The following is an 11,225-nucleotide window of genomic DNA, read 5'->3' as shown; positions in this document are numbered from 1 at the left end:
GGATGTTGCCTACCTCCCTGTCATGGAAAGTTTGAACTTTACATATTAAGCCTCTGTTAAATGGAAAGAATTTTCTTTTTCAGGCCTGTTGGCAAACTGGTCCCTTAAGTGTCAGCATGCCGTCAGCACAAAGATTCCCCAAAAGATCGGCCAGCCTGGGTTCCAGGGGCATTGTTTCCGGACCTTCCCTGCGAGCTTTGTTGGCCACCACAGCTGTCCAGAAAAGAGGGGGGAGGTTCCCTACTCACTGGCGAAGGAGCGGACTTATGTTTTAAACCACGCTCGTATTCTGATCTTCCTCCAAGAAGAAGAGAAGCTGGTCCCGGATCACTCAGGGCTTTCAGCTGTGAAAAATCTCCTTCCCTGCCTTCCTAGCTGCATCCCAGGCGGCGGTAGGTCACGAAGGAGAAAAATACAGAACACAAGTTTGGAAAAGGGGGGGGGGGTTGAAAAGGGAGGCCAAGTTTTAGACGTGTAACCCGACCCCCTCCCCCACACAGCAAAATTAGTTGGAAATATGTCCTCTAGAATGCAATGGGACTTACTCCTGAGTAATCATCCTTCCGTCTGAACTCTGGGAGTTTACTGGCTGGAGCTTCCTCTGCCTGGAGCCTTTTCCGGTCCCTGCGAAATTGGTTTTAAAATGCCCATTTTGGTATAATGGACCCCATTTCTAGTTCGGGGTCTTCCTCTTTCCCACCTATGAACAACAGAGGCGCCTTAGGTGGGATCTCGGAGCCTCCAACCGAGATTCCTGGAAGCCTGGCTCGGCAAGGGGGAGAGGAAACTCTGCACGTGCTCAGATACACAAGTTTTAACCTCGGCGTTTTCCAACAAGGAGCAGGCGCTCCCTCAAACGAAGCTCTGGCCATAGTGCTGATCAGGTGTCTGCCGGCAACTGGCAGGCAATTTGCGGGTTACTCCTTTGCAAACCAGTGACGCTCCTTCCTGGCCGAAGGGTGCAAACCAGTTTCCCTATTGGTAAGTGAAGGGGTTGGACGGCTTGCTTAGGCCACAAAGGATTGCCTGCGGGCAGGTGAGAGCTCGCCACTGTTCCAGACCCTAACAAGGCTCTGCCAGTGGAAACTGACTGCCTCCGTCCTTCATGGGGCCGCAATCCGGACAAAGAAACCAGCCATTTATTTTCCTTTCTAGACTACCAACATTCTACCCGTCCTGACCCCGGGAAATTAACATTGCTGAATATAAATATAAATACACCGTTGGGGCTCTACAGCTTCAGTCCGCACCGGTTGCTTAGTAGCCTTTTACGATAGCGAACGGAGGGAGGGAAAATGAGGTCTGAACTTCTGGCAGTGGATTGGACAAGGCTGTAGTGACCACCGCGGTGGTAAAGCCAAGCAGGCCTTTTCAGATGCACCGAAATCTCGGCCCTGATCATCAGAATTCCTGCACGCAGCTGCAAAAAGCGGAGGAGCCCTCTGGTCGCTCTTTAAGTCAGGCTCCACCGCGCTGGGAGACTTGCAAGAATCCCAAACACCGCATTCAATACATGGACCCCCATCCCCGGGATCCAATCCACAGACTCCTTCCATGTGACTACGAAGAGCTGGATGCTGGGATTTCCCTTCATAGAGAAGGCACGTGTTTGCAGGAGTGCGTTCGCACGTGTAGTGTGTGAGTTCCTCTGATTATTCTACACCGGCGGCCGACTTTGTAACTATATTTCAGAAGCATTGCTTTAGAAATGATCCTAGGAGGCCAAGGGCATTGTTGAAATGGAAGTGGTGCTTTACACACGCTGGTCATTAATTGATGTGACAGCCATCTAAGGATAGAGACACGAATGCGAACAAACCAGATCGGCAAGGAGCCCCCATAAATTAGGAATGCCCTGCGGGATTGTAGATGGATTGGGCCTGAACGGCCCTCGTTCAGCATCACTGCACAGAACAATCCTAAACTGAGTTGCAACTTTAAAACCCTTTGATTTACGGGGGTGGAATTCTGTTTGGAATCGCACCGTCGCTTGCTCTATGTGTCTTGGACCTAAGCTGAAATGCTGGGACACAGTGTAGTAAAAGTTGGGCTGTCACTCAAAAGCGAATCTGTCATCAATGGTATGGGTGCTGCTAATCAATTCGGTATGCAAATTTTAAAGAACTGTGCTGGAAAACTTTCCTTTATTTACAGATGATGTTTGAAGGTATGAAGGCACACAAATGTAAAAGAGAAAGGACGGCTACTTCTTCTAAATAAAAAGCAGACGTAGTTATCTGACATCTTTTTTACAAACAAGTTGCAATCTGATTAAAATGGCGACAGCTTTTAAATCTATGGTTAGGTACTGCAGCCGAACTAGGAGGTAAACTCCTCGGAAATTAAGATTTACTTCTATGTAAATTTTCAGAGACTCCAGCTGTTAGACTAGATCAGCATCAGCCTGTTCTGCCTCCGCCCTTCTCCTCAGGACCACAAAGATTAGATGATTGATTATAAATACATCTCATACGAAACCACTGGATCGCCAACCTCTATTCCGACTGAGTGCCACAGGGAAACGGGACACTGTTGATCTCAACCTCTCTTAGTAGGATGAGGAAGAGAATCCCGGCTACCGCTTTCTTCTTCGCCCGCTCTGCACCTTGGTCAGAAAGGAGAGCCAGCCTGGGATGGCGCTTAGAGGGTGATCTAAGGCGATCTGCTGCCCTGGCAACTTGCTGTGGCCAGTTACTCTCTCAACCTATCTAACCCACCTGATAGAGTCGTGGTTGTTGGGCAGCTAAAATTGCGATGGGGGTTGTATGCAGCGCAGCCCTGACGTCCTGGGGAGAGGGGGGAAGAGACCGGTGGCCTCCTGACGCCCTGAAGACAGATCCGGGTAGGAGGGGCCGGACAGATGCCCATTTTCCATGGGGGAGGGGGTGCTGCTGCGAATGCTGCAAAAGGTTTCAACTCCCAGGCCCTTGGGAGGGCGGGGGCGGCCCCAGCACGCGGCTCGCACGTCCTGGCTTGATCGAGCTGTAGATGTTGGCAAAGGAAAAAGCCACTCGGTTGGCAAAAAAGGTGTCCAATCGGAGCGGAGTATGGAGATGAGGCGGGGGGGGGAGCAGAGAGGGCTGGCTGCTCGAGGCCCGGCGGGTTGGGTCGGGGGGGGGGGCAGCCTGCAGCGCGCGTGCGTGGGTGCCCTCCGGGGAGCTGCTGCTGGGGCCATGCAGGCGAACCGGCTGGCCAGCGCCGCAGCCGCGGGAGATCTGGCGGGGGTGCGCAGGCTGCTGCAGGAGGGCGCCGATCCCAACGGTCTGAACTCATGTGGCAGGACCCCCATCCAGGTAGAACCCGACGGGGCCCCCTGGCACTACGGGGGTGAGCGGGGCTGGCCTCCCGTTGCATCCCACGCTCTCGCTGGGCAGCAGGGGGTGTTCGGAACCTATACTGGATCCCCACCCTCACGGGCCCCCCACCCACCCACCAGCCCATCACCGGCAGGAGGTGTGAAATCCCGCGAGGGGATTGACAGCGGTCCTTTGTTCAGAGGGAGGGAAGTGCAGGGAGCACTCCCCACGCTAGGCCCGGACTCAACTGAAACTCATACACGCGTGACCCAGGGTCTGCAGTCCTCGGAAAGGCGCCTTCCAGGATAGACAGCAGAAAGGGGCGCAGGCGCAAATTTTCACTCTTATGGACAGAAGGGAGAAAAAATAGCACTGGAAGCCAAGCAGGTCGTTTGGTTTGGGGGCGCGCTGCTTTGTGATTTCCCCCCTTTAGAGTTTCTATCCCTTCACTGTCCTTCCCCCGCCCTGCCCCGCTTCGCCCCCGAATTAGAAGGTGAACTGAGGATCGCATCCAACCAGTTCTCTGAAATATCGACGGGATCTCTTCACTTGTTCCCCTTTCAGGTTCCCCCACCCACCCCCCCTCCTAGCCAGACACCAAGGAGAGAAGGGCGGGGTCCTTTCCTGTTAAAACTAAACAATTTCGAATCTCTTTGCAGGAAGGTTTCTAATTGTCTTTAAAATGGTTTTTTTTAAAAGCGATAATAATCCCCCTGGTCCGTCTCTTAACGGAAGCGGTGTGAAGAGGGGGGTCTTTGATCGTTAGGACTCGTATAGGGAGCTACGTCCATTTTGCTAAACGGTACAGCGAGGGGACGGGACGGGGGAATCTCTTTCGTTCTCGGAGCCCTTCCCCCAGCTTGGCTTATGTGCTGGATCGAAGTGTCGTTGGGATGAGCAACATAAAAATGGAAACCGATGGGTTGCGAATCCCAAAAGACAGGTGCGGACCGCGCGGTCATTGAGCCCACCCCTCGATCCATAACCTCCCTTACCGACAGACCTCGATTCAGCGGTTTCTGGATTAGGGGAGGGGGAGGAAGTATACTTGAATTCTTTTCAGGGGGAGAAAAGGTACACCGGAATTCGCCCGCTTAAAAATTGTAAACCAGAATTCTTCAGGCAACGAACGAATTACTCTTTATTCGATCTTTTGGCGGTCGAGTCGCCAAGATAGTGACTTTGCTGATACCTGCCTCCGCTTCAGGACTCTGCTTAGCTTCTGAGATCAGGGGCTGTCCCGGTCAGGGAGCCGTCTTTATACTGGACCTTCAACGATCCATGGATCCCATGCCAGTAGTTTCTCAAGGAAATGGCTTTTAAATATGTTTCTTTCGCTTGCTTCCATCTCCCACCCATCCACCCAATACTCAGAAGTACAGTTCCGTGAAAAAATAGTGTAAAATAGTCTGAATTGAGCATTGGACTCTTACTGATTTCCAGGGAAGGCTTACACAAGTCACAACCGATTTACAGCGACCCCACTCCTCCAGGTGTGTCAGGATATTGGGTAATTTCTTTAACTTTGAACGGGTAGTTTTTTGTTTTCTTTGTGTCCTTGAGCAAATTATGCCACAGAGCTGGGGGGTATTTAATCCGGTTTTAATTCCAGCACTCCCTTCCCCTCCTTCCAGGGATTTACCAGTGTCGTGGCTAATTCCAGACCCCTTTATGAGAGTCCCTAAGGTTCAGATCCCCGGGCACAGAGGCTCTACATGAGGTGCCAATGAAAACAACTCAGTTCAACGTAAGAGGAAACCCTATTATCCAAAGGGGTCTTGGTTGGAGGAGAGGGCAGGGGCTTCTCATTTCATCCTCAGTCTTGTGATAATATCAGTCTTAGGAAAGTGAATTCACTCATATCTCTGATGATATAGGGAATAATCTTCCAAAAACCTATGTCACAGTTATTTTTAAATGAACCTATGACCCTGTATTATGTCACAGCAGACAAATGGTCCATCTAGTTCAAAATTTCCTACAATTGAAGCAGTTTCTTAGGCTCTCATGGAGAGAAAGGATTTCCCACCTGTTATTTCAATCTGGAAACCAAGGATCAATCCTTGGACATTTGGCTTGCACGGCACTGAACCAAACATGTCGCTTCATCATTCTGTAGACAACAGACTACCACAGGTGCTCTCAGTAAATACTACCCCATTGCACATCATGGTACTAAAATTTATTCTGTTGTTAGACCATTCTCATAATCAGTTTATTTCAAAACACCTTGGATGATCAACTATGTAGCATTTTTAAATTGACATCACAATCATATTTCTCCAGATACTAGGTAAATAAGAGTCTATGAATTACTGCTGAGGAAGTGATGGATATTTCTTCCTTCTTACCTTTTAGCAAAGTCATCACAACTGGGGGGGGGGGGGCGTGAATAAGTTCTCTGCTGAAATAACTTATAAAATAATAAAGAAATTATAATTAACACTTTCTTTTCACCAGTTATCCTATGCCTTTTGTTCTCTGGTGTGCGAAAACAGGATTATTGGGCTAAAAATCGACACAGTGGGTTCAAAGTAAGAATTTCCATATAAGTACAGGGAGAAATATGCTTGTAGTTACAACATTTCAAAAGTGTTTAGACCTTAACAGGTCAAATCCTGGCTATGTTATAAATCAGAGGTGTCCAACTCTGGTGCTTCAGATGTTCATGGACTACAATTCCCATCAGCCCCTGCTGGCATGGCCAGAGTAGGACATCCCTTTAAATGAACACCAGGCACCAAATATTCATGACAGGAGGCCTGCTACTTGAGGAGATAAATGATATAACTGAGATGAGAATAAGTACATTGTCGAATTGTATTGACTGAATTAAGGCTTTTGTGCTCTATCATGTGGACAAATCTTTGAACAGATCATGATGGATGGCAATTCATTTTGCTTTGTGAAATTGCTTTTCACTTTGTGAAAGAAATGTATGAGAGCAGGAAGGATCCAAATGGAAAAAAGAAACTAGACATGAACATTAACTAATCAGGGCTTCCTAGAATTTAAGGACAGCTCATACAGATTGGAGATGAAAAGCAGTCACAAAGAAATGTGTCTCAGAACGAGCAACGATTTAATTCCAACCAAGAAAACTGTCCACAGTTTGTATATTGTATCTTGCCAGCTTTTGTTGCCTGCTGCTACTCGAAGGGGTGGTGGGACACACATTAAATGACAGTTGCATGCAGAACTACATCACTTCTAGTAAAAAAACTCAGAAGTGGCATGTAGTAGCTCTATGGCATATAGTAGCTCTAGGAATCACAGGAAATGCTAGGGTTTCATCATAGACTCTATGATGAACTCTGTGACACAGAGTTTTCAATTTTTCCAAGAGCTACTCTAATCCTATGCCACTCCAGATTTTTTTTACCAGAAGTGATGTAGCACTGCAACTGTCCCTCAGTGTTCCCATCCACAAGCCTCTCACTGTTTGCCAGGCAACCCTAGCTGTTACACAATCTCTGTTTTTGAAATCTTCTGAGCAGCAAAGACAGGATGTTTTTCAAGCTACTAATGGGTTGCTGCATAGGGCTGATGATGAGTGGGTAACAAGCTCTACAAACTTTGACATCCACTTTATAAAACAACAGTATAGACTTGATGATACCTATAGATAACATCAGTTGAGGACTTTTTAAATTTTAATGTAATTTTCATTTTGATTCAAGATACAGAAAATTAACAAAGCATGTTAGATACCCATTAATATCAGATGGGTTAATTCCCCATTGTTGGTAAAAATCTCCTCTCAGAGATTTTACGTTGCACAAAGAAAACGTGGAGTCAGTTGTAGTTTATAATCTAATAAAAAGAGTATTTATTAGTGAACTCAGTTCTGGATAGAAAGGTAGGTAGATAGGTTCACTAATCTATTCTAATCTAGCTGGATGGAGACGGATGCACGGAGCACCTATCCTCCGTGTAGGCATGGTGACAGTAAAATGGAGAAGCAACACCCATGAGCTTTATTACAGCAACATTTTTATAAATTCATTTTCTATCCAGGGTAGGATCCACAGTACCAGTATTGTAGTCATTCACTTCCTGGATTATCCTGCCAGGACAGGGGGAAAAATAGCACAATATACATTCATATTTGAATCCATCCAATTTCTATTGTTCCAAAAAATAAAGTCAGTTTTTCAGTAAATATGTTATTTTTATCCATTCTTTCCCTTATTTATGTATTTTATTTATTGGATGTAAATTTGCAGACCAGCTTTCTTACAGAAGCATGGCTGTTCTGATGCTGCTAGGTTTTGTGAATTCTGTAAACAGTTTTTAGCTTAATTTAAGTTATTTTATGATGTATAATGTTGTTTTCAGCCACTGTGTGTAATGTTGTTTGGCCTGGTGAACACCGCCCAGAGCCCTTCAGGGGTGGGTGGTTTAAAAATTAAATAAATAAATAATAAATAATAAATAAATATTTGTACACTCACCTTTCAGCTTGCTTTCCATTTAGATGGTAGCTTTACCATGGTGATCATAAGCAAATTTCTTTAGCACCAAGACCTTTTACATTGCCCCACAGAATGTTCAAGAAATCTTTTCTTTGTAGCAGCAGTTCTAACTCTTCTTAGTCAAGAGATTTCCGTTGCTGCCTCTGCCCCGCGCTACTTGAGGAGAGAGTAGTGCTCGCGGGGTTCCTCCTCCCTCGCGGCATAGGGGGGATGGAAGGGAGTGGGGAAAGGGCCTTTCCCCACTCACCTTTGCCCGAGGTTTGCTGTGGGCAATTCCCAGCGCGTGCAATGGCTTGTCGTCAAAAGGCGCCATTTCCCCGCCCCTGAAGTGGGGAAGGGAGCTGAACCCCGCGCTACAAAGTGGGGGAAAGGGCAATTCATCAATATAACAGTCATTGTCACGGCCACACATTGTTTTGTGAAGAGACCATGTGGGGAATTTATTTATTTGTAAGTATTTTTAGCCCACCCTATACCCGAAGGTCTCAAGGTTGGTTACAACAACGGTTATGGGAGAGAGCTGCCTCCTTCTCTCCTCTCCCCACCTGAGTTCTTACCCATGAAATGCTCAGGTTGGTAACTTATTTATCTATATACCAGTGAAGTACCCATCACTGAAGTCCCTGCGGCCAACGCTTATTTTCCTGCCAATTACTGCAGTGTACATATGCCTAGCAGCTTCCAGCAGCTTCCTGCCGATCCCTGCCACACTTCCGTCTCCCAGATCCCCAAGAAACGTCTTGGTAATGTTCTCAAGCCCTTGACAGCCTGTGGATTTCCCTCTGCTGAGGGAGATCTGCTAACCCATTTCCAGCCCCATACACATACAAATATGCGGACGGGATTTCTCCCAGTCCAGCATGGATTATTTGTAACAGTACATCCGTTTCACGCAATTAGATTGTCTCATGGACGACCAGTTGCCAGTTGGTACATTGCTGTTTGCGTGGGTGTAAAGTGCCGCCAAATCACAGCCAATTTATGGTGACCCCACACGGTTTTGAAAGCAAGCAGAGGTAGTTTGCCATTGCCTTCCTCTGTAAAATCTTCCTTGGTGGTCTCCTTTTTTGTGTGTATCTCAGCTTCCCAGATCTGACTGGCACCCCTTGGGGGATGTATAGGTGTGTTGAATCAGGACAGCTTCAGAGCTTTCACAGGGTGTTTCCTGTTCTAATTTTCGTCTTCTTATGAAGGGTCTAAAAAACAAACTACCAATTTCAAGATCCTTCAGTACAGGCACGTGGTACCACCGCCCTATATTGTGGCTGAGGGCTCTCTGCAATTAACCCGAATTGAAAGTTAATTTAACTTTCTTCTTGTAAGCAGAGAGACTTACAACCTGATCCTAGGCAAGCTCTAGCAAAAGGATGGACGGACGGACAAATGACAGACAGACAGTCTACTCTAAAGCTTATATTCTGGCTTCAAAAATCTGGCTTCCTAGCCCACCTTTTGAGGCTGTTTTGGAGCTGAATAAAATCGCCTTCAGTGGCCCTTTTTTATATCTTGCAAGCGAAATCTACCGAGACCTTCTTTGCACAAACGGGATCTAGATGATTCGAGAATAAACCTCAATGAAGACACGATTGCCTTTCGAGTAGATTGCGGGTCACATTATGTTAGTGTTTTTAAGAATGCTGAACTTTGCGTAGTTGTTTTAATACCAAAATTGTGCTATGGTTTGCTGCTCTTTTTTATCTAATTTAGGTTCCTGCAACTGTGTGGGCGGGGCCAGGGGGAGGTTGTACGCTTTTGTTTTGGTCTACATCTTTGTAATTCGTAGAATCTTGTAACAGAGGCTACTATGAGTAAATGCTAGGAATTACTGATCAGAAACTCAGGGCCTGTTTTCAGATCTTGCAAGGGAAGTACACCAGGTCGCTCTTTGCATTAAGTGTTTATAGATGACAGTGCGTTGCCGGACATTTAAATTCTCATTCTAACCTCAGAACCAGCAGCGTGAAATTGTAGTGGCGATTCACTTGGACTCCGGACACTGTACCCTTAGAGAGTGCAGCCCTATGCACAACTACTCCAGCACCGCATCCCGCGTTTCCACTGCACAGGGTTGTACTGTAGGAAGATCCGAAGTCGCTCCGAATTCACCCCAGTCCAGCTGGCTCTGAATTAAGACTGGCATTTTCTCTACTGCCCCGCCATCTACAGATTCAAACCAGTCCGGCCACTGGAGAAACTGGCGTGATTTCACATAGGATCGCGCTCTTAATTCGGGCAAAGGGGAGGGTAGCAGCCAGGATGCAGAAAGCGGTCAAATCTCCCAGGCACTGCTCGGAAACTGGCTGACCCCTTCTCCCCTTGTCATCTCCTCCAGGTCATGATGATGGGAAGTCCCAAAGTGGCGGAGATCCTGCTGGAGGGAGGAGCCGATCCCAACCGTCCGGATCCCACCACCGGCGCGCTCCCGGCTCATGACGCGGCCCGCCAGGGCTTCCTGGACACGCTGCTGGTGCTGAGCGCCGGCGGGGCTCGCCTGGATGCGTCGGATGCCTCCGGGAGACTGCCCATCGACCTGGCCCAAGAGGCCGGGCACCGTCACGTGGTCCGTTTCCTTCAAAGCCGGCCAAGGGGCCACCCCTGAAACGGCCCTGCTGGCCCGGCTCTTAGCCCGAAGAGAAGGGGGCACCCGCCTGGCCCCTGAGAGTCGCTGACCATTTCTAAAAGTGATCGCTACTCCAAATAAAATGACATTTGTTGTACTCTGCTCTGCCTTTTGTTACTTCGGGGATTTAAGAGGGGTGTGTGTGTGTGTGTTTCCGAGAACCTGCTGGCCTATTTTAAGGACTATCGCCTTGATCGTGTCCCGTGTTCAAGTTCTGGTTAGGACAAGCTGAGGCCCTAAAGTCGAGCAAGCAGAAATGGCCCGTCGCATTGTCATAAATGGCAATTCAGTAAACAAACCAAGAAAGCAAGACCCGAGGCTCTAAAACGGTAGTTGACCTCAATTGGGCATCCGTCCAGATCTGCCTGGTCTCCATCGGCCTTTCGTCGTCTTCCACTGGTGATGTCAGTGAGTTCTGATAACAGTTCTGGCCGGAATAAATGTGCTCGCCTTTGTGGGGGCCAGAAGAGTCTGCTCCCCACCCCCCCACCCCCACCCCCAAGGCCAAAGAGGGATTCTTCCTGTGGCATTGGTCGCTATTGTGATCTTCAATCCACTTCAAGGCGGGTTTTGTCGTTAAACCTCACCCTCCTCAACCAGGCAAAGCCTTTTCCCACAAAACAAGTGCACCAGTTCTGCTTCACCAAAATAAGTGTTAGCAGTGAAGCACTGGAGATTACTTAAGTTTAATAGTGTTTGTGTGGGGGTGGGGGTTTAAAAAACTATCCCTCAATGGGGTGCGATGAACAGGCATATTCGTGGAAGGGGGACTTGGCTTTGGAGGGGGGGAATATTTTAAGCCAACTTGAGTCTCGGGATAGGGCTCCTTGCTTT

At 47.8% G+C, this 11,225-nt stretch overlaps 1 protein-coding gene across 1 annotated transcript; it reads left to right on the top strand.

Moving 5' to 3' along the window:
* The first annotated feature begins 3,173 nt into the window (after window positions 1-3,173).
* CDKN2B (cyclin dependent kinase inhibitor 2B) lies at window positions 3,174-10,493 on the top strand. The gene is made up of 2 exons (XM_048504728.1): window positions 3,174-3,293; window positions 10,104-10,493. The coding sequence occupies exons 1-2, from the start codon at window positions 3,174-3,176 to the stop codon at window positions 10,368-10,370; spliced, it is 387 nt and encodes a 128-aa protein (XP_048360685.1). The 3' UTR covers window positions 10,371-10,493.
* Window positions 10,494-11,225: the final 732 nt, after the last annotated feature.

This window comes from Sphaerodactylus townsendi, linkage group LG07, assembly GCF_021028975.2.
Source record: "Sphaerodactylus townsendi isolate TG3544 linkage group LG07, MPM_Stown_v2.3, whole genome shotgun sequence".
In the NCBI taxonomy this organism is placed as follows: Eukaryota; Metazoa; Chordata; class Lepidosauria; order Squamata; family Sphaerodactylidae; genus Sphaerodactylus; species Sphaerodactylus townsendi.
This window is presented reverse-complemented; position numbering and strand designations above follow the sequence as displayed.